The 24,742-nt window shown below is 33.6% G+C and overlaps 2 protein-coding genes across 3 annotated transcripts in view; one reads left to right on the top strand and one right to left on the bottom strand.

The window, feature by feature from the left end:
• The window catches only part of LOC148950126 (uncharacterized), a 25,656-nt gene extending 1,687 nt beyond the window's left edge, over nt 1-23,969 (bottom strand). Inside the window, exons 1-2 of one of the 2 annotated variants that reach the window (XM_089092159.1) lie at nt 23,711-23,969; nt 12,273-13,635 (exon numbers count right to left, since the gene is read on the bottom strand). In XM_089092159.1, coding sequence (XP_088948285.1) covers nt 12,372-13,635; nt 23,711-23,769 — 1,323 coding nt within the window. In that variant the 5' untranslated portion in view covers nt 23,770-23,969 and the 3' untranslated portion in view covers nt 12,273-12,371. Of the gene's footprint in view, nt 1-12,272; nt 13,636-23,710 lie in introns of those variants that run through there. The other variant, XM_089092158.1, reaches the window with a different exon arrangement.
• The window catches only part of LOC148950125 (uncharacterized), a 344,013-nt gene that overhangs the window by 148,584 nt on the left and 170,687 nt on the right, over nt 1-24,742 (top strand). The window lies entirely within an intron of this gene.

Below are 24,742 nucleotides of genomic sequence, written 5' to 3'. Positions count from 1 at the left end.
CTCTTTAAATCTTTTTCTAAGTAATAAAAACAAATTTAAACAGCTCTACCTTATGAAATACTCCAGTAATCAAACATTTAATTCCAATTTGAGGTGCGAAGGGATTTTAAAACTTGAGCGATCAGTAATTGCTCTAAGTGAAAGCTCTGGTAAAATGGACCTGACAATAAAAGTTTAGATGGCAATAAGAACCAATTCTTGGTGAAATTTTGGTTTTACGGCACCCACTGGTGGAAAACGACTCTGTGCTACATTAAAAAAAAATCAGTCATTTAAAAGAGAACTAAAACTTGAGATCTAAATTAGAAATCTTCTAACAAAAGCCTTTGACAAATTACTTTCAACTTAATAAATAAGGAAGGCTGGCGACATCCTCAACGTCGGGAACAACACCGTCGGTGTGGAACAGGCAATTAAAAAGGACCTCCGTTTTTGAAATGATAGCTTATGCCACAGTGATCTGACCTCACAAGGGATTAAACATGCAAACAACGCCATTAAGTTTGTTCTCATTTTTAATTTTGACTAAGTTTGTAATTTTCTAAGTGACTGAATTAAAGTTGCTCTGGACGTTTAAAAATTATTAAACCTTTCATTTTATCAACTTAAAAAGAGCAAAGAATCACTGAGATAACGGCTCATTTGTTCACACTTCGATCAGAAAATCGTTAGGCAATAAGAATCAAAGAGGAATTTAAAGTCCGAGTGAATAAATTTTGGATTATGGTTTCCAAAAATTGCCCTTTAATTAGAAAAATGACGAAAAGAACAAGAAAAATCAAGTGCAATAAGATTATTGTCTTACCATGCTCGTTGATGGGGTAGGGAAGTTTGGCCCATCCACCCACAAAACTCTCAAGATTGCTTACAATACTTGCTATAATTGCCACATAATTTGCCTGATTTTTATGTTAAATTATGTTCCTCCCCATTAAATATGTAGTGCCCCAAACAATACGTTCAAAAAAAAAATATACGTCAAAATATACAATTTCCCTCGATCTACGATTTTTCTCTTTTTTTACGATCCCCGGATAAATAGCCCATTAATGCTAGGAATTGCACTAAATTAGTGCAGTTCCTAGGGTTTTGTAAAGGATGATGTCTACCCATACAAGTCTTATAAACTTCGGGTTTTGTTGTTAATGTGTTCTATTTCTTTTAATAAAACCTTTTTTCTCTAAATTAGTTGTAATATAAGATATTTCAAGGAAAGATTCTACACATTATCAAACAAATCTCTTTCTGCAACGTAATTATAAAAAAAATTCTGTGTGGTCGCGAATATAAATTTGACTTTATTGGGGGGGGGGGGGCTTTGAAACAATAGAAGAGCAACACACTTTTAATTACAATAACTCTGTAAGAAAAAAGTTATAGTTGTTTCTTGAGTTACAATGCAAACCATATACAGTACGTTAAACATACGGAGACACAGCAGGAAATTAGATGATTGTCGTTCAATAGCAAGCAATTGAAATAACAAATGCTGTTGTATAGGTTGTTCGTGCCACCATAGTATAAGCGTAATAGCATGGGGTTTTCGTTATAATTGTTCCGACAACGGATCGAAGAAACGTGTTATTATACTTGATTAGAAACTGCAATTCTTGTAAGTGGGATTTCGTCATTTATTTTTGCTTTTTGAGTCTCTAGCTTAGATGTTGGTCATGAAACACAAACGAATAATAAATGTATTTGGTAAACACTTAACCTTCCTGTGAAAGGAAAACTAAAAAATATATATATATCTATATAATAATATAAAATTATATAATATATAAATATATAATTATATATAATATATATATAAATATATATATATAAAAACGATTTGTCAGTAAATGGCCTTCTCTTTAAAATTGTATTTGAAAGAGACACAAGATTAATCAGCAACTTAAAACAACATCCTTTCCTTCAAAACAGGGTCAAGCAGATGTTAAAAACACTAATAAATTATTTGATAATTATTGTGAAAACTTGTGCAGAAGTGACTGCTAAATAAATAAGGTCATTAACTAGCTCCACCATCCATCATAGGTACTCAGATGTGGTACGATTTGTCTATAAATGACCTTTCTTTAAAATTGTATATGAAAGAGACACAAGATTAATCAACACCTTAAAACAGCATTTGTTTTTTCTTTAAAACAGTGTCAAACAGAAATTAAAGACACTAAGAAATCATTTGCTAATTATTGTGAAAACTTATGCAGAAGTGAATGATAAATAAACAAGCTCAGTGATAAGCTCAACCATCCTTCATAGGTGCTCCCATGTGGTGTGTAATGACATGTGTGGATGCAGAATTAGCGTATAGGAGGGGCAGTAACAAAAAAAAACTGGACTCCTCAATGATATTATTTCACCCTTCCACCTCTATAATTAATGTAGCTTTCATCTTTATGGGGGACACAAGCCCCTAAAACACCCCTCTGAATCCGCCCCAGTATGATGATCAACTTGAACGTGCTACTGCTTTGACGTCTAGTAAAGAATAAACGTTTCTAACACGTACATTGGCTTCACGTCAAGCCCTGTCTTCATTGCGGTAATAAGAGTCATATAGACCTTAGTGAGCTGATACAAAAATGACGAAAGTAGTTTTCACCTTTTCTTAATTCACATATTAGCCAATTAACTTTATTAGTCTCTATCGTTTTTAATAGAGTGCAAATGAGTATGATCTTTGAGTGGCTTTGATGGGGTGGCAGTTTCGCTGTTATTTGGTATAGCACTTAATTATACTCTCCCCCCCCCTAAAAGTATGTTATTTGTTATTTGCCGTTGTCGTTAAAAAACATACTGTTCGAAATTCAAATCGTTCTTGGTAAAGCGTTAACGACACTCTAGCCTTTACAAATTTTGTTAATATTAACTGTTACTTTCTTGCACGCTGGGGTTCCATTGACCCACGGACTTCTCCTTGACTAAGTTTCAAGATGATCAAAACTAAAAAAAATTTTAATCCATATTGTTGGACTCAAACAAGCGGGGCCTAAAAGGAATAAATGCCCCAATCGACTTTCTCGTAGATTAGGATCGTTTCGGCTCAGTAACTTACGATTATAAGTTTCAAGCCATACAGAAAAAAAGTTTATTGGCCCTTTTTTGGGCCCTATTTTTCCTGCAAAACAAGTTTTGCTTGCATTGGTGTCTCAAAGTCTTGCAGGCATAAATTTCAAGCCGATTAAAAAATCTTCTGGATTTTAACGTTTCTTCTTAGTTTTCTGTTTCTCTTTTACATCTTCTTTTTTACCCTCTATTATACATCTCCCCTTTATTCATTTATATCTCCCCCTTATTCATTTATTCATTCTCCTTTATTCATTTACATACCCCTTCATTAATTTACATATCCTCCTTATTCATTTACATTTCCCCTTTATTCATTTACATCTCCCCTTTATTCTCGATTTTGAAAAAGAAACAATTTAAACACTAGTCTATTTTTTTAATAATAGCTAACAATTATTTATGCTTCTTAATGCGTCTCACTTGGGACTTCATTTCTTTTTTTTCGTAGCTTTTCTTCTTCCAAAAACTGCATATCAAATTTCCTATTGTATAAATAGCGTTAAATACTAAAAACTGTACAGACCACATTAGCTCTCCATCACGGAAACGATGAAGTAAAAAACAATAATCGCTTTTTAAGGCAGTGAAACGAAAAAAAAGAAAAATTTCTCATTTTTTCTCTAGTTTCAATGTTTTGTTTTTGCAATTTCCTGCAAACCAGGCGTGTATTTTATTTTCTAAAGTCTAACGTTTTGGAAGCAATTGACTAAGTAAATTAAACAATTGGGTGACCGAAAGCAAAAGCAAATCTGTCTGACAGGCCTAAAAATTCTTAATAATTCGCTAGCTATTTATGAACGGGTTGAATCAAACGCTTACGTTAAAAAAAAATTGTTTAGTAATTTATTTCAAGATAGCTTATCTAAAACTAATTTTGTTTCTAGTTAATTTTCGTTCATTTTTACATCTTAATTTCATTTTTATCATTTTAGTTCGTAAGACAAATTGAGAATCCAAAGAAATATTGATCGTAGGCCAAATATTTGCGAGTACTGGTGCACAAGGTCACACTACCCCACATGCCTCTTGTCTATCAATCTGTCATACAAACTTTAAATAACGGTTTTAAACCACAAGACAGTGGCATACCAGTTCTGGAATGAGTGAATTCTTGAGGTATATAAAAAGTGTAAGAAAAACTGATAAGAGCAGATATGCAAGTGCTTGGGCTTTGGATTGCCTTAGTTTTCACTTTTGACGAATAAACAAAGCCGGGATGAAACAAAAAAGACTTGATATAAGCGACTTCCGACCTCTTAGCGGAATAAATCGGCAACATACCAAGGGAAAATATACTTTAACAAGGGGCTTATTAGGGATTAAAAGCTAGTAGTGCCACTGACAGTGTAGCTTTACCCAGCAAAACTATGAAAAAAAAAATCAAAATAAGCATAATTTTAACTCATTAAAGTTTTTATTTCAATTAATGATCTACTTTGATTGGATCCAAGAAACTTTTGGAAAGCAGAAAGATCCTAACTTTAGTGTATTTTTGCTAATTTTGAAATAGCTAGGGCCAGGTAAGCACATACAAAATAGTCTACTCAAAAAATGTATAGTAATATACTTACTTTCCCTTGTCAAAACAGTAGTTCTTTGATTTTTGGTACAATATAAATTAAAAGTAAAACAGAGGTGAAAAAATTAACAAAAGTAATATATTTATTAGTTTTAAATAGCCTTATGACTTTCTTAAGTAGCGTTGGGTCTTTTTTTTTTTTTTTTTTTTTTTTTTTTTTTTTTTTTTTACTGAGATGGACTCGAGTTTCGAACCTATCAATTTCTTATACTATTTGGTTCACAGTAGTTTTTATTAATTACCTTATTAGTTAATTTAACTAATTAGCCAATAGGATAGGATGGTTAATATACTAATAGGATAAAATTGCACGCATATTTTCTGCTTTATTTTTAGTCTTTTGCAAACTTATCCTTAGGAAATTAAGTTCGTTTTTTGCAAATCAATATTTTTGGCCAAAAAAAGTGAAATGGAGTAAAACTATATTTTTTAAAACGTAATCCTTACTCTATTGGTATGGTGGGTCTGATGAACCTGGCTTAAAAAAACGCGTATTGAAATTTCTAAGAGGTAAATTTCAAGAAGTAATACAAGATTTATAATAATATTAGTGATAAGATTTATGTTCCTTCTGGAAGTTCTGTATGCGGCCCCAACATGTCAAAGCTAGAGAACAACGTGAATATCATTCAATAGCTGAGATTAATCTTTATCCATCTTGAAATCTACTTTGCATTTTTTCCTGACTAAAAGTACGTTGGAAAATATATAAAATTCTATTTTTTAAGAAAGATTAGTTTAATTCCCGAAAAAAAGTTTCAATAATATCATAAATCTCTCTCAGTGAATGGATGGGCGAAACTAACAAATCTGACGACACAAATATCTTCAGTTTAAGTTGCAGCTAAAATAAGGTTCAGTTTAAGTAATAGTTAAGTTTAAGTTGAAGCTGCAGCTGTAAGTTTGTCACTAAATCACACGTTTTAGTGCTTTCACAGATCATAAGCTGAAGCAAATCAGATCACACACTAAGCAAATCACACTAAAAGCTTTTCAGGTTACCTTAAATATGAGATCCTCCCATCATGCGTTAATCTTCACCGCTTCCATTTAGTAAACCCTAGTAACTGAAACAAACATCACCAAAGCTTGTTATTGTTCGTTAATTAAAATCAAAGTCACTGTTGTCATTCTGTATTATTCCTTATACAAGACAATTCAAAAAATCTTTTTAGCCTTTACTTAAGTTGTATGAAGGCAAAGCACATGCATTCGGGTCAGACTGTTTTTTCTTTTAAAGAATTTTCGAAATCCTCGTTTGGAATTTCAGTAGACCCCAATGCGCTAGGTTAGTCCTGGTGAATTTATTTGAGATTAGGGCCGATTTTTCGGGCGGGGTAAATTGAACAAAAAGTAGGCAATTTAGAAGATTATTATTGGGCATTTCAGGGTAAATTGTAAAAAAAATCGATATTTTGGGCCATCGGGCCCGTAGATGCCAATTTGCGAAGTGCGCTTGTAATATTCTATTAGTAAGTATTTTTGGACACTTTCAAACTGACTGGAATGTTTAATGATACGAGCCCTCTTTAAGAATACATTCAAGATCAATTTTTGTGCAGCAGGTCTGAGCCACCCAACGAAGTATTTTAGGGGAATCAGTCTCCTACCTCATCGGAGTTTACTTTTTTTAAGGCTATATTCTGCTAATACGAATGGGTATTAAAAGGGTTTCTTGGTATACAATTAAATCCTTTTAGATAGAATTCGGTTTATTAACAAGTGTAACTTGGCTAGTGCAAAGGAAATACACAGGGAATACACTAGGGAATACACAAAAAGAAAGAGACTACCATGGAGACCACCTGCCCCTCACCAAAATGTAATATTTTACAATTTCTGCTATAATTTTCATAAGAACTAGGAAAATAACTTCCTCAAAACTGAACTCTATACCGTTTTTCTTAAATGCCATTAATCAGTTTGAAATTTTAATAACATTATATTGGTAAACTTGCAACATCCATTATGTTCTGTAAACGGGTGCACTATGAATAGAGTACGAATTTAATATAAACCCATGTCCAAACCAAATGTTCCGAACCATTGTTGTTGAAGTTCACTAATTCAAATCGTTTAATAATGAACAATTGTTTATAAAAAGTGCACAGTTTTGTTTTTGCTATTATTTAATTATTTGTATTGTTACGTATACTGATTGTAGATGGGTTTTTTGAACGAGATTATGCTATGGCTCCTAGGAACACTGTGGTGCTTTTGAAGGCAATGTCGTTTAAAACAAAATTTTCCTTAATTTATTGATTTGGTCTCATGAATAAGTAATTCATATTTCATTCAGTTTACATATGGTCTCCAAGACAACATATTTTGTACTTTAACATGTATGGCAACAAGTAAGAAGTAGTTTTATGGCCCTCCAGGCAATACTTCCCTAAAAAATTTAAGAAGAAAAACGAAATGCATAGGCTTTGCAGCAGAGCTATGGCTGTAAATCCATGAATGGAGGATAGCAAAGAAAATTGTTTCAGAAAAAGCATTGTAGTATTTTATATGCGCTGTATTTTTATACTAAGTTTAACCTTATTTATATACCTTCCCAAGTAAATGGTCTAAGTTAAACTCTATATGAAGAGTGTGGAAAGCATAAAAGTTGCCTAATCTCTGTTCGAAAACTTTTAACTTCGTTTCCTAGCATGAGCCTATTTTTCACTTTATGTTAAATATCGCGTCTAGCCATTTTTCACACACAGACATTCATTTGATTATATATATATATATATATATATATATATATATATATATATATATATATATATATATATATATATATATATATATATATATATATATATATATATATATATATATATATATATATATATATATATATATATATATATATATATATATATATATATATATATATATATATATATATATATATATATATATATATATATATATATATATATATATATATATATATATATATATATATATATATATATATATATATATATATATATATATATATATATATATATATATATATATATATATATATATATATATATATATATATATATATATATATATATATATATATATATATATATATATATATATATATATATATATATATATATATATATATATATATATATATATATATATATATATATATATATATATATATATATGTATGTATGTGTGTATCCGAGTGAGTGTCTCTCCTATTTGTATTACTATAATGTTCATCCAAGAAACCTTAACAAGTTATTGAGTACACTCTTGCAAAGGTTTTAGGTGTAAAATCCCCCCCCTAGGGTCTGTTATTTTTTCACGCTGACTGAAATTCAAGCGCTCTGGACTTACCATGAGTTCAGGGGGTCGAGTACTGGTGTCGCTGGTTATTTGGTTTGGAACGTGGGTCAATGGTGTGACCCTGTAAGCTCAACCAGAGTCCACCCAGCTTTGAATGGGTGCCTGGAGAAATCTGGGGGGAAGCACGGAAAGTTTTGGATGATTTACCCCAACCACGTATTGCACTCCCAGTTGAAGGCCTCAAATCAGGAGATCGGAACCTGCGCAACACAAACCATTGGTCAGCATGCGAAAAAGTTGACTGAAATTAGAGACTCCTTAAGACAAATAATTGACAGTTCCTTCCAGTCACATTATTTACATTTTCGTGATATTCAATTAACGGGTCAGTTAATTATGAATTATGTCATCTAGGACACCTCTAAAATAAAATGAAAATCTTTTTCAATAATTTCCTGAATTTCGCATTCAACCTGATTTTCAAAATATTTTCAAATTTAAAAGTACTGTCGCTATTTTACATGCAAGGGACATTTTCAAGAGGAAATTGTCGGGCGAGACTGCCATAGGGAGGGATGTTCTGGTGGGGGGGGGGACTGTTTTTGGATTAAAATAAATTTGATTTGCATACTTTTTTCTAACTCTTTGCATATGTAATCAAAATAAGTTAATTAAGTGATTTGTATACATTTAGAGTAAAGGACAACTTTAAATATCGATGTTCGTGTTTGTAAATTCAGTGCCTTATTGTGTTTTTTATTTATAGTTTCGATATCCCAATGAAGGACAATTGTCGCGAGGGGAGGAGGCTTTTTTGCGGGGAAACTTTTCAGTTGATAAAAGGGGGATTTTATGCATGAGGGGAAGTATTCCGGGGAGGAAATTTTTCAAGAAGAATTTTTCAAATACTCCTAAATTAAAATAAGACCATTATTAATAGGCGAGGAAAGTACTCCACAGGGGAATTTCCTTGAGTAAATTTCCTTTCTTTTGAGATTACAGCTGCGTGCGACAGGCAAATTTTTGGGTTGCGAAGAGGGGGATTTTGTGCATGAGGGGATGTATTCCGTGGAGGAAATTGTTCCCAGGGGAAATATTTCAGGAAGACTTTTTCAAATACTTCTAAATTAAAATAAGACAATTATTAATAGACGAGGCAAATATTCCACATGGGAATTTCCCGGAGTAAATTTCCTTTCTTTTGAGATCACAGCAGCGTGCGACAGGCAAGCTGGTTAGTAATTAAAAGTGAGTATTCAGTCCATTCCGTTTCCCTATATGTACATTTCTCAATTAAATTGTACTGGGAAGGCGTCATAACATCCAACCGTCAGGACATCCAACATCAGGAGCACTACAAAATCTGTCATAACATCGACAAAACAATCCGTCAGAACCACCAACCGTCACAACATCCAAAATTCTAAAACTTTAGTTTTTTGTGGGTTAGAGGGAAAATGTACCTAGGTTAGGTTACGTATTTAATATATGCTATGCTTTACCCCCACCCCCCTTATGTGCAAATATATAGCCAAAATTTGTTTCTAAACTATCATATACTTATTACTATTATATATACTGATAATTTTTTTTTTTATTTTGTGACGGTTGGGGGTTCTGACGGTTGGATGTTATGACGTTTGTTGCTTGTGATGATTGTTCGAAATGATAGCACCCCAATTGTACTGTTTGGTGTGCTTCTATTCATATATTAGAAAGTATTCTTCTTTTTGCGTATATGTATGAGAATTATATTCAATGGTGTTCTTTTTTAAATTGTTTACGTAACATTATGTGTCGGAGGATCAAATGTTAAAAGAAAATAAATGTTTGTTTGTAGGTAACGCTATTGGATTTATCATACGCGAGTATTACTATGGGTAGTGGATGGTTCCCATGCAACTAAACTGTATTCAAGTCAACCTCATTGAACTCAACACCATTGAAATCGATCCTCGTTCATCTCAACCCCCGTATTATTCAATTCCGTTTAACTCGTCCCCATGCAACTCAAACGACATGCATCTCAAACCCCATATAATTCACCCCCCCCCCCAAAAAAAATCAACCTCCATCTAACCCAATCACACTTAACAGGCTTTAGAATGTTTAGCCAAATATTTAAAGAAACTTTGAATAACTAAAGGTTGAGTCTCATGTACACCCTAGCGGATATTTGACTGAGAGGAAGACGTGGTCTCAGTATGTAGCTTTAAAGCAAGATTCGTTAGCATAAAGCACTGTCTATAAATAATAGATAACCTATTATAGTCTATTATAAACAATATAATCTATTATAAATAATAGATTATTTATATACAGTGGCATTAAGTATGAATCATTAGGATGATGCATGAAAGGACTCAGTTTTTTAAAACAGTTCGTGGTAACGAACTGTAAGTAAGGAGCGACCCGGCTCAATGGTAACCGAAACTCTAAAAAACGGGATTTTGATACCAATAGATACATCAAAAGAATCAGATTTTTAATTCTGATTTCAAATATATAAGTTTCATTAAGTTTAATCTTACCCATCAAAAGTTAGGAGCCTGAGAAAATTTGGCAGATTTTCGAAAAAAGGGGGAAAGACCCCTTAGAAGTTATAGAACCTTAATGAAAATCACACCATCATATTCAGCGTATCAGAGAACCCTACTGTAGAGGTTTCAAGCTCCTATCTACAAAAATGTGGAATTTTCCATTTTTTGCCAGAAGAAAGATCACGGATGCGTGTTTATTTTTTTTATTTTTTTTTTTTTATTTTTTTCTTTTTCCAGGGCTGATCTTATCAACCCAGTGGTCCTAGAATATCATGGGAAGGCTCATTGGAACGGAAATTAAAAGCTCTAGCGCCCACTTTAAGTGACCAAAAAAATGGAGGGCAACTAGGCCCCCTTCCACGCTCATTTTTTTCCCAAAGTCACCCGATCAAAATTTTGAGATAGCCATTTTGTTCAGCATGGTCGAAAATATGATAAAAATTTCTTTTAGGATGACTTGATCCCCCAAAGTCCGCTGGGGGAGGGCTGAAAGTTATTAACTTTTATGTTTTTTAAATTTTTGTTTTGTTTTTTTGTATTTTTTATTAGTTTTTCTGAGGATATTTTTTGGGGTAGGTGGGTGAAGGTGTGGGTCGTGGGCTATATGGAAGGATATTTCCATGAAGGAAGTTTTCATGGGGGAAGGGACATTGCTATGAAGGGGGCGCCGGATTTCCCAGCATTATTAAAGAAAAAGATCAGGAATTAAATAAAAAAAAACAAGTTTTTCAACTGATCAACTGATTGTGATTAAGAGGTCATTTTTAAAGAACTGGAAAAAAAATTCGAACTATAGTTTAAAGAGCAGGGTATTGACTAGGGGGCGAACCCCCTAATATACGTGTTAAAAATTTATGAATATAGAAGTTCGTTACGTAAGTTAATTCTAAGTTACGTATATTTATTACTAATAAAAACGTTCGTAAATAAAATTAAACAAGTTTCGAGAAAGCCATTTAACCAAATATAATATGCAAATTTTGTTTTAATTATTCATTTACGGTGAGCCATAATCAAAACCTTCATTATTTCAAAAACGTTCAAAAATTAAATAAAAAAAAAAGTTTTTTAAACTGAAAGTAAGGAGCGACATTAAAACTTAAAACGAACAGAAATTATTCCGTATATGAAAGGGGCTGTCTCCTCCTCAACGCCTCGCTCTTTACGCTAAAGTTTGACTGTGTCTCATAACTTTATTTTTTAAAACAATAAAAAACTTTAGCGTAAAGAGCGAGGCGTTGAGGAGGAGACAGCCCCTTTCATATACGGAATAATTTCTGTTCGTTTTAAGTTTTAATGTCGCTCCTTACTTTCAGTTTAAAAAACTTGTTTTTTTTTATTTAATATCTTAAAGGATTCACCAAACACTAAAAACAGTAAAGGAAAATATTTAAAGGAACTTCTTAAAAACAGCTTTTATATCCAAATACACTTTGAAGTGAAAAATAATCGTTCTTCCGTGCTACACAAAAAAAAAAAAAAAATTTTGTCATAGAAAACGATTGATTTTTAGTCGTAGAAAATTTCAGTTTTTCTAAATACAAAAAAATACCAAATGCTTAAATAAAAGGTTTTTTTTAGCTATTTTATTAATTTTATTTTGCTAAAGGAAACTAGACAATCAAGAGCTATTTTTTTTTTGCGAAATAATTTAAGTAAAATCACTAAAGTAATAGTATTGCTGTCATTGGTAAATAATAATACAATTTTTCTATTATTTCATTTAGAGGTTAAATCTACTTTAGAGTTTCTGTGATGATTTGCTCCTTGAATGGAGTAAAGTTTTGAAGTTTCGAAGAAATGGTTTATTAACTCAACAGACTTACAGTGGGATAGCATACATCGGAGATTTTAAAACTCCTTGATAAAAACTAAATCTTGGTAAATACTTAAACTTCATTCATTTTGACAGATACTTCATGTTCTTTGAAAGTGTCCATGGTTGTCAACCATTTATACAAATCCGTTTGCTGGTCAAATTTGTATCTAAACCTGTTCCTTAGCGGGCAGTCTCTTTCAGGCCCAGTCTCTGTTATCTTTATTTCACAGTCGTATTCTGTTGCTTCAATTCTACTGGTTTTTGGACCGTACGTGGGGAGCCTTTGCAGCATAAAACCGCTTACTCCTACTCTTTGCTTAAAATTATAGTCAGGAAGTTGCAAAGCAACAATAAACTGATTGGCACCCACTCGAAAGGTTCCTAGCTGATATTCTTTTCCTTGGATTTGGTTAGGCTGGATAATCGTAGAATTCCACTGCTCATTTGGCTGATACATAAGGGTTGTTTCATATTTGTATTTTCGATCACAATCAGAGCATCCTGAATAGCAATCACCCTCGCCGTTTGTGGATAGATATATAACATGTTTTAAAAAATCTTTAGCGGCCTTTGAAAACTTATCATCTGTATTCGATGTGAGTTCATCAGCAAGTTTCTTTAAAGAAGTACAGTTCATGCCTTCAAGTGGTATTTTGTTTATAACCTCAGCAATATCTTCTGCGTCCATTTTCGGGTCATTTGGTGCTTCTTTCAGCCACTCGACAACAGTGTTTACCACTTTATTAGGCCTAAGAGTTGTCTGTTCTAAATATTTTTTGAATAGCTTGGAATCAAATTTTTTTGCCAGCTGAATTGCTCTTTGTTCATCAAATTGATCAATTGAAGTTACTTGGTCAATAAACTTCTGCTCAATATCAGGCAGTCTTGGACGTGCGGTGGTTGTTAAAACCATCGTCACAAAAGTTTCATCAGTTACTTGGGGGCCCAGAAAATTTTCTACAAGAACTTCAGTTAATTTATCAAAGCCTAGTTGATCAGCCGTTTCTAATAGACGCTGCACGGTATCGTTAGTGGTAGTAATTTTGCCACTATAAGCATAGTCCAATGTTTTATTTAGCAATTCTCCAGCAACAGGAACCTTTATGACAGTTTTTTCACATGTACATGGCTTGTTATATTCTGCCATAAGTATAAGGGCTCGTAGTTTGTCAGACCATGCGGCTAGGACAGCTTTGTGAGCTTCAAATTCCTGGCCATCAGCTGACTGTATTATAATATCCGTAAATAGTCCTGTTTGTTGAAATTCATTTAATTTTATCAGCTCAGGACATTCTTCCCCAGATATCTCGTATAGAACTGATCCAGTTGAATACCTAAAAGGATTTTTAGTAACAAATTTGCGTTCATTTCCCTTTTAAGGCAATTATGGCAAAAGTATATTTTTTGAATGGACCGTTATGGACTCACGTTTACTTAGGAGACACAAATTTGTCCATCGTTTATGACCTGTAACTTGAATTTAGAAACTATGCAATTTTCTGTTGTTTATTTTTGCACGCTAATGGGAGGGGGATATGGAATATTGAGGTCAAGGCCGTATCCAGGGGGTTAGGGGTTTAACCCCCCCCCCAAATTTTTTTTCGACTTGTCAAAACGTAACAAAAATGAATATAGACAAATTCTTTATGCGTTTTTTTAGTTTTTTCTATTTTTTTTGTACCCCTCCCCCTGAAAAAATTATTTTGTAAAACCCGTTCCAAAAAAATCCTCTTGTAAAACCTCTTTCAAAAAAAATCCTGGATACGGCCTTGACTGAGGCATTAAGTTTGTTGCCGGTAGTAGTTTTCCGGTTGTATTTAGAATTAGCCTGACAATAGCTCCGTGCATTTACTAGCTCAGAAGCTCAGCACAGGGCATTAGCTCAGCTATGGTAACATGCCTGGAACAAATACCTAAGAATTTTCACTATCAGATATGACAGCTAATTCGACTTTCATTCGGTTGTAAAATTGCAGATCTTGATCTGGTTGTATCGGCAACGCTTTTTAGGCAATTTTTCTCCGGAATATTCAAGGGAAATCAGATTGGGTGGCAAAACTTTGCTATAAAGACCATATGGTTTTTTAATTATTTGCATTTTGCTATCTCCACGAAGAACAACAGATAACAGGGTCGACCTTGTGTTACAGTGGAACGAGATAAGAATAACACATGTCGCTGGAATTAAAAACCCCTTTCACAACATAGCACGAATTGAATTCAAGTTTAATCGACTATTTCATGTAAAATATTCACGCTATGTACGTCTCCCAGACATAATTAAAACGTACAAAAAGGAGAGAGAAAAGAGGATAAGGAGAAAAAACAATAATGAAGACTTCGAAAATGATTTTTTGTGACTATAAGCTTCAGATTCTAGTTATTTAGGTCTCTCCCCGCAAAAATCTATCAACTTCCTTATATGCAGTAACATTAAAATCACCAGTCACCTAGGTAAATCAGAAAACCATGAATCATCAAACCATGCATAACATAATTCATGCTTACATATGCATTATATCACCATCCATAAACTATGAAGTACTTAAAATTTAGTAAAAAGCACCATGCAACATTATTATGGGATTCAAGATTATTTAAAAAGTAATTTTTAACATGCCGTTCATAATTCAACTAGGTAACTAACTTGAAGGAAGGGTACCGTGCTCATCTGTTTTAACTGCGTTACTTATGAATGCAAACATTCCAGTAGAAGGGTGGACATGATATATATATATATATATATATATATATATATATATATATATATATATATATATATATATATATATATATATATATATATATATATATATATATATATATATATATATATATATAATCAATGCTTGAATCCTGTATAATAAACACAGTTACATAACAACATCATCAAACCTGAAAATGGAAATTATACGGAAACGAACACAAAGTGAAAATGAAAATTTGGCTTTTAGACTGCCATCATCGTGATGAGGTACTCACTGAAATTGCTTCGTTGGTACCCAGATTGGTAATCTAAAATTTGGGTAGTAGCTTGCTAGTTTTGTGACTCAAAGGCTTCTAAAGTCAGGATAGCTATATCCGGTACCAGTTGAAAGCTAATATCAAATTGATGACATGATGGTATCTCCTTGTATATAAGGAAGAACTGCCATCAAAACTATCTCGCAAAAAAAAAATTATGACTTTACAACACCGGAGATGCATCCTCTCTTTTCTTTTATATATATTATTGAATTTTATCGTAAAGTTCTACCTAACATGGACCCCATAAGTATCCAGGAAACACGAGTTACTGTAATGTCGCCTAAATTCCCCTATTGATTTTCCTGAGCACTGGAATTAGTGATCGAAATTCGCGTTTTTAGATGACTTTATTTTTCTTGAGTAACGAAATTAGCAAGCTGCTCCCCACACTTTAGATCAAAAGAGGCACGACCCCGGAACCGAAGAACTAGGCTTATTTACAAGGCCGCATCCAGGGGGGGTTAACCGGTTTGAACCCTCCCCCCCCCAAAAAAAAAATTTTGACCGAGTCGAAAATTAGTCTAACAAATACCCTTCTCGAGGATGCTAGACAAAGTCCACGGGAAAAAATCGGGTAAAATACCCCCCCACCGAACAAAAATCCTGGATATGGCCCTGTTTATTTATATCGATTGTAATGATATAAGTGAACGAGGATTTTGATTTTGCTTAAGTAAACCATCCACCTTTTAGCTAAAGTAGGCTGGAGAAAAGGGGTTGGAAGACTCCTGTGATCCCCCAGCAATATATATTTGCAAGATTATGCAGAGTTCACGAAATTTAGACCCCCCCCCTGCAATTTTTGTCCGACTCGTAAAAAAAGAAATAAAATGTATAGGCTATATGTAGAAATTTTTATGCGTTTTGTGTTTTGTTTTGTAACCCCTCCCTCCAAAAAAGAAATAGCTCTCTCCTAACTAAAAAATCCTTGATACGTCCTTAAACTTTACCATGCAATTCAACCAAAAAATAAACACAAATCAAACAGTTCGTGGTAACGAACTGTAAGTAAGAAGCGACCTGGCTCAATGGTAACCAAAACTCTAAAAAACGGAATTTTGATACCAATAGATACATCAAAAGAATCAGCTTTTAATGCTGATTTCATCAAGTTTAGTCTTACTCATCAAAAGTTACGCGCCTGAGAAAATTTGGCTGACTTTAGAAAAAAGGGAGAAAGACCCCCTAAAAGCTATAGAACCTTAATGAAAATCACACCATCATATTCTTCGTATAAGAGAACCCTACTGTAGAGGTTTCAAGCACCTATCTACAAAAATGTGGAATTTTGCATTTTTTGCCAGAAGAAAGATCACGGATGCGTGTTTATTTGTTTTTTGTTTTTTTTTTTCCCCAGGGGTGATCGTATCGACCCAGTGGTCATAGAGTACCGTGGGAGGGCTCATTGTAATAGAAATTAAAAATTCTAGTGCCCTTTTTAAGTGGCCAAAAAAATGGAGGGCAACTAGGTCCCTTCCCACGCTCATTTTTTTCCCAAAGTAACCCGATCAAAATTTTGAGATAGCCATTTTGTTCAGCATGGTCGAAAATATGATAACTATGTCTTTTAGGATGACTTGATCCCACGGAGTCCCCAGGGGGAGGGCTGCAAGTTATGAACTTTACCCAATGTTAACATAGAGCATTGGTTATTGGGAAGTATACAGACGTTTTCAGGGGGGATTTTTTCTGGTAGGTGGGGGGAATCGGGGGTTATATGGGAGTATATTTCCAAGAAGGAAGTTTTCATGGGGGCCGGGACATTGCTATGAAGGGGGCGCCAGATTTCCCATCATTATTAAAGAAAAAGATCAGAAATTAAATAAAAGAAACAAGTTTTTCAACTGAAAGTAAGGAGCAACATCAAAACTTAAAACGAACAGAAAATATTACGTATATGATTGGGTTCACCCCCTAGTCAATACCTCGCTCTTCAAGCCAAAGATTTTTTAGTACTTTCAAAAGAGCTATTTATTCTAATTAACGGCCTTTGTGATTAAGAGGTCATTTTAAAGAATTGGAACAAAATTCGAACTTTAGCTTAAAGAGCAAGGTATTGAATAGGGGGTGAACCCCCTAATATACGTATTAAAAATCTATGAATATAGAAGTTCGCTACGTAAGTTAATTAGTAACTTACGCATATTTATTACTAATATAAACGTTCGTAACTAAAATTAAACAAGTTTTGAAAAAGCTATTTAACCAAATAAAAGTAAAATTAATATGCAAATTTTGTTTTAATTATTCATGTACGGCTAGCCAAGATCTAACCTTGTATTAATTCAAAATCGTTCAAAAATTAAATAAAAAAACAAGTTTTTTTAACAGAAAGTAAGGACCAACATTAAAACTGAAAATGAACAGAAATTATTCCGTATATGAAAGGGGCTGTCCCCTCCGCAACGCCTCACCATTTACACTAAAGTCTGACTTTCTCACAACTCTATTTCTTTTAAACAATAAAAAACTTTAGCGTAAAGATCGAGGCGTTGAGGAGGGGACAGTCCCTTTCATATACGGAATAATTTCTGTTCGTTTTAAGTTTTAACGTCGTTCCTTACTTTCAGTTAAAAAAAACTTGTTTTTTTTTATTATTTAATCTAACCTATATCGGCTTTCGTCTTCTAGATTAAGGATTATGATATTATGATAACAGAAAGGGGCCAAAGTTGATTTAAAATGAAACTAGGGTTCGTTTTAATCGTGACAAATATACAAGTTTTTGATATATTAATTTTAAAATCGTTACATTACATCATAAGATCCTAAACTTTATAAAATGAGCTAGAAAACAATTTTCCTCGATATTACATTGTAGAACACCTCTGGGTACACGGAACGCACTCAAGAATTACGCTGTGAAAGATCTATCAAAAACAGGTTTCCCTTCCCGAATCGGTTATGATTTGCTTATTTTGAGTGAGAAAACTACGTGTATGTGTATTTTTATTAAATATTTAATATATAGTGGTGGTTAGGGATTAAGTTGGGTTAGGCTAAGTATAAAATATAATGCGTTCTGCACTGCCTGCTTTCCATAATTCATTGTCGTAGTTTCCATAATTTTGTTTCTAAAGTATTTTATTGTCATTATGCTTTGGTATATCAAACAGTTCGTGGTAACGAACTGTAAGTAAGGAGCGACCCGGCTCAATGGTAACCGAAACTCTAAAAAACGGAATTTCGATACCAATAGATACATCAAAAGAATCAGATGTTAATTCTGATTTCAAATATATAAGTTTCATCAAGTTTAATCTTACCCATCAAAAGTTGCGCGCCTGAGAAAATTTGACTGATTTTCGAAAAAAAGGGGGAAAGACCCCCTAAAAGTTATAGAACCTTAATGAAAATCACACCATCATATTCAGCGTATCAGAGAACCCTACTGTAGACGTTTCAAGGTCCTATCTACAAAAATGTGGAATTTTCCATTTTTTTCCCGAAGAAAGATCACGGATGCGTGTTTATTTTTTTTTTTTTTTTTTTTTTTTTTTTTTTTTTTTTTATTTTCCCCAGAGGTAATTGTATTGACCCAGTGGTCCTAGAACAACGTAGGAGGGCTCATTGGAACGGAAATTAAAAGTTCTAGTGCCCTTTTTAAGTGACCAAAAAAACGGAGGACAACTAGGGTCCCCTCCCACGCTTACTTTTTTCTCAAAGTCACCCAAATTTTGAGATAGCCATTTTGTTCAGCATAGTCAAATAACTATGTTTTTTAGGATGACTTAATCACCCATAGTTCCCAGGGGAAGAGCTGTAAGTTATGAACTTTGCCCATTGCTTACATATTGTATTCATTACTCGGAAGTATACAGACATTTTCAGGAAAGATTTTTTTCTGGTGGGGGGGCTGGAGGAGGGGGTTACTCGGGAGAATTTTTCCGTGGAGGATGTTTCCTTGGGGTAAGGGACATTTCTATGAAGGGGGCGCCGGATTTCCAAGCATTATTTAAAAAACGATCAGAAATTAAATTAAAAAAAACAAGTTTTTCAACTGAAAGTAAAAAGCAACATTAGAACTTAAAACGAACAGAAATTATTACGTATATGAGGGGGTTCTCCCCCAAGTCAATACCTCGCTCTTTACGCTACAGTTTTTTTTAGTGATTTCAAAAGAGCTATCTATTCTAATTAAACGGCCTTTGTGATTCAGGGGTTTTTAACTTAAATTTTTTTTTAACTTTTAACGTAAAGAGCGTGGTATTGACTAAGGGGAGAACCTCCTCATATACGTAATAACATATACGTAATAAAAAAAATAAACAATAAAAAAAAACAAGCGATACGGCTCAATAGTAATCGAAACTTCTAAAAACGGAATTTTGATGTCAATAAATGTATCAAAAGAATGGGCTTATAATGCTGATTCTAAATATATAAATTTTATTAACTTTAGTATTACTCATCAAAGGCTACGAGCCTAAGAAAATTTACCTGATTTTTTAAAGAGGGGGGAAACATCCCCTACAAGTAAAAGAATTTTAATGAAAATCACGCCGTCAGATTCAGCATATCAAAAAACCCTATTATATAGGTTTCAAGCTCATATCTGCAAAAATCTGCAACTTTGTATTTTTTGCCAGAAGAAAATATATACGAATATAGAAGTTCGTTACGTAAGTTAATTTGTAAATTACGTCAGAACCAAATTAAGAGACAACCATTTAGCAAAAGAAAAGTAAAGTTTTTATGCAAATTTTGTTTACTTATTCAATGATGGTGAGCCAAAATAAAAGCTGCATTAACTAAAAAACGATCAGAAATTAAATAAAAAAAAACAAGTTTTCTAAACTGAAAGTAAGGAGCGACATTAAAACTTAAAACGAACAGAAATTATTCCGTATATGAAAGGGGCTGTCCCCTCCTCAACGCCTCACTCTTTACGCTAAAGTTTGACTCTGTCTCACAACTTCATTTTTTAAAACAATAAAAAACTTTAGCGTAAAGAGCGAGGCGTTGAGGAGAGGACAGCCCCTTTCATATACAGAATAATTTCTGTTCGTTTTAAGTTTTAATGTCGCTCCTTACTTTCAGCTTAAAAAACTTGGTTTTTTTATTTAATTTCATTAGGATTAACCTAATATCACCGGTTGAGTGCTTTCCCTTTCAAATAGTTCGTGGTAACGAACTGTAAGTATGGAGCGACCCAGCTCAATAGTAACCGAAACTCTAAAAATCGGAATTTTGATACCCATAGATACATCAAAAGTCGTTGTTTTTCGGCCATTTACGACTATATATAAACTTGCCAAATTCTAGTAAACTCAAAACGAGCAGAAATTAACATGAGTAGGGCTCAAAACCCATTTGCCTTCCCAAGGCCTCATGTTAATTAATGCATCATGTTAATTTCTACTCGTTTTGAGTTTGACTCGGTTATTTATTGTAATTTCTGTTCGTTTTGGTTTCATTTATTTATCGATGCTGATTTGTGGTAGTTTCACGCTTGGTAGATTATTTGATTTTATTTTTGCTCATTTTTGGTTTAATGGAGTTCTTTACTTTTCTTTGAAAAACTTATTTTGTGGAAAATGGTTTTTTAATTAATTTCTGTTCCTTTTATATTGACATAGTCTTTTCAGGGATAAAGAAAATAATACTTTAAATCTTTTCGTTTTTTAAAAGACTTTATAGTTTGGCCTGCTATTTGTATGCTGGAGAAAAATTTTCAGCAATTTTTAACAACATACACCTTTTCAAAAATCTGGACACAAATAGTAGTGTTTAATTTAGTTTCATACATCCTCTATTTGACATGAAATGGAAAACTTGATACCATTCGCCAAAAAAATCTGTTTACTTTCTTTGATAGCTAGGATACACTTAAGCTATTTTGATTTGGTTAAATTTTAAGAGCAGAAATAGCCCCGAAAATTTGAACATAATATCCTCACTCCCTCAGTCTTTCTTGTGATACTGTTGAGATGTCTTATTGGGAATTAGCATTAACACAGTTCAATTTGATTTAATCTTACGGCAAAATTTTGTTTTTAAATATAAGGGGCAAAGGGGAGGGGGGGCGTGGGAGAGGCCTCGAATCACTTCCCACTATTAAAAAGGGCAGGCATTATCCATTCCAGTATCCAATTGAATGAGCGCTTTTCCAAGCTTCTACGACAACTCCTTCGATACGAAGTGCCCTGGTCTGAAGGAAAAAAAAATAATAAGTAATGCATTGTGCCAACATCATTCTTTACTTAGGCAGCGCGATTGCGCTGTATATGATAATTTCTGTTTGTTTTAAGTTTTAATGTTGCTCCTTACTTTCAGTTGAAAAAACTTGTTTTTTTTTTTATTTCATGACTGATACAGGTACAGACCAGTATTTACATGAGTCTGCAATTTGTATAAATAGGACACTTTTCCTATTGCAGAATCTGAGTAATCAAATGCAGACTGAAACCATATTTCATCTTAATCAGAAAAGAAGAGATACTCAAGTCCACAGCATTCACCTAACACAGTGGTCAGCAGCCATTTTAGTTAAGAGACTCAAATAAAACAGTACGTGGTAACGAACTGTAAGTAAGGAGCGGCCTGGCTCAATGGTACCCATAGATACATCAATAGAATCAGATTTTTATGCTGATTTCAAATCTATGAGTTTCATTAAGTTTAGTTTTAACCATCAAAAGTTACGCGCCTAATGAAATTTGCCTGATTTTCTAAAAAAAGGGGAAACACCCCCAAAAAGTCATAGAACTTTAATGAAAATCACACCATCGGATTCACCGTATCAGGAAAACTTGATGTGGAAGTTTCAAGCTCCTATCTGCAAAAATGTGGAATTTTGTATTTTTTATCAGAAGAAAGATCATGGATGCGTGTTTATTTGTTTGTTTGTTTGTTTGCTTTTTTTTTTCCATAGGTGATCATATCGATCCAGTAGCCCTAGAATATCGTAAGAGGGCTCATTTGAACCGAAATTAAAAGTTCTAGTGCCCTTTATAAGTGACCAAAATAATTGGAGGGTAACTTGGCCCCTCTCACGCTCATTTTTTCCCAAAGTCACCCAACCAAAATTTTGAGACATCTATTTTGTTCAGCATAGTCAAAAATTTAATGAATATGGCTTTTAGGATGACTTAATCCCCCAGAGTTCCCAGGGGAAGGGCTGGAAGTCATGAACTTTGCCCATTGTTTACATATAGTATTGGTTAATGGAAAGTATAAAGACGTTTCAGGAGGGATTTTTTTCTGACGGGGGGGGGGGGGGTTGTCGGAGAAGGGGGTTACGGGGAGGATCCTTCCATGGAGGATGTTTCCTTGGGGGAAAGGACATTTCTATGAAGGGGGCACCGGATTTCCCAGTATCAATTAAATAATGATCAGAAATTAAATAAAAAAGAACTAGTTTTTTCAACTGAAAGTAAGGAGCAACATTAAAACTTAAAACAAACAGAAATTATTACGTATATGAGGGGGTTCGCCCCCTAGTCAAGGAGGGATTTTGTATGATGGGGGGGTTGTCGGAGGAGGGGGTTACGGGGAGGATCCTTCCATGGAGGATGTTTCCTTGGGGGAAAGAACATTTCTATGAAGGGGGTGCCGGATTTCCCAGTATCATTTAAAAAATTATCAGAAATTAAATAAAAAACTACTTTTTTCAACTAAAAGTAAGGAGCATCGATCTTTACGCTAAAGTTTGAATCTGTCACACAACTTTATTTTTTCAAACAATAAAAAACTTTAGCGTAAAGAGCGAGGTATTGAGGAGGGGACAGCCCCTTTTATATACGGAATAATTTCTGTTCGTTTTAAGTATTAATGTCGCTCCTTACTTTCAGAAAAAAACTTATTTTTTTAAATTTAATTTCTGAACGTTTTTGAATTAATGCAACTTTGATTTTGGCTCACCGTACATGAATAATTAAAATGAAATTTTTATATTAATTTTACTTGCTTTTGGCTAAATGGCTTTCTCGAAATTTTGCTAAATGGCTTTCTCGGCACAATAAAATTGAATAAAGAATGTAAATATTTGCCCGTACAGTGCAACCTCAAAATTCCTTGGGAGCTGCAATGGGCTTCTATAGATATCAATTTTTTTGTCTGAGTACTTTTTTGTTTACTACATCCAATACTCCTGCGGTTGTAGAATTTAATTTAATTATTGCTTACCTCCCAGGAATATTTTCTGTTCAATTTTTTTGTCATTTTTTTTTTTGAAGATTAATTATTGCTGTTTTACCAATAGCACAATCTTCCAGTGAAAATATAAGCATAAAACTGATTGAGCTATGCCTCACAATAAAATTACAAAGTCGATCTCAATAAGTTACTATGTATGACTATAGCTAAATTCTTTGAACATTATGAGCATAAGCTATAGTGAATATTTTTTTTTATCTAGATTCAATAAGTGATATTGAATACCTGCTTCCAACTGAAATGAGAGTCAAAAGTCCTATCAACCATTTGGTCGATTCGCCCATGATGTTCACTTGGGTATCTTGTTTCCCACTGACTGTGTAATATGCCTTCTTCTGGTTCTTTGCTAGAATTCTTTATCTCCTTCGGAGAACGACTCGCATTAAAAGTACCAGCTAATGTTTGATACGAAGAATCTTGAGATAAATAACACTGTATAGGCTACGTAAAAGCAGAAAACATCTTTTTTGAGTTCTAATGCATTTAATATTTACTTTTGATCTTTAGGCTTGTTTTCGCTGTCCTAACTGTTGTAATTTACCTGTTAACGGTGTATTTTATTTTTGCGGCACTATCTTATCGCTCTGCTATCTATCACCAGAATGCTAAGTTTTTCTTAACTTTTGCACCCTAGTGCTATATATCAGCAGTTTTTGCGGCTGTCGGTCGGCAGTCTTTTGATGACCTCTAAATTGAAGCAATTTAAACTAGATGGCAATACTGTTTGCGAACAAGTTAGCACTTCATACAATCTTTAGTATATGTGCTTTACAATGGTATACACTTCTAGAATTTTAGTAGACTTTAAATAAAACTATCTTTGTTTGAAGTCAAAAGCATGTTTTAGGTACCGCTATCGTTCCAGTCGAGTGGCTAGCCACTACTCTTGAAAACCTTTGTCCGTAAGGAAAGGGTTTGAGTCCTGGTTGTTGCCTATTTGGTTTGGAACGGGGGTCAGTGGCCTAACTCTGTAAACTCAGCAAGAGTTTACCCAGCTTGAAATGGGTAACTAGAGAAATCTGGGGAAGGCTAACAAGAAGGGTATGCAAGAACACAGGATGCCCGAACCTCAACCTCCCATTGCACTTCCTTGCTCAAGGACCATAAGACGGAAATCAACACCGCCGATAGGGACTGCAAAGTCCAGTGCCGCATTATCTACCTTTATTAGCTGGTTTTATTACCCTCTTGCTAGTATACATTTTCTATTAGTTTGTGGAACCATAAATGTTGGTAAAATTATTTCTAATAATATTG

Source organism: Artemia sp. Qi Xiang Cuo, chromosome 7, assembly GCF_049724085.1.
Source record: "Artemia sp. Qi Xiang Cuo chromosome 7, ASM4972408v1, whole genome shotgun sequence".
Classification (NCBI taxonomy): domain Eukaryota; kingdom Metazoa; phylum Arthropoda; class Branchiopoda; order Anostraca; family Artemiidae; genus Artemia; species Artemia sp. Qi Xiang Cuo.
The sequence above is the reverse complement of the archived record's forward strand: the minus strand, read 5'-3'. Positions and strand labels throughout refer to the sequence as shown.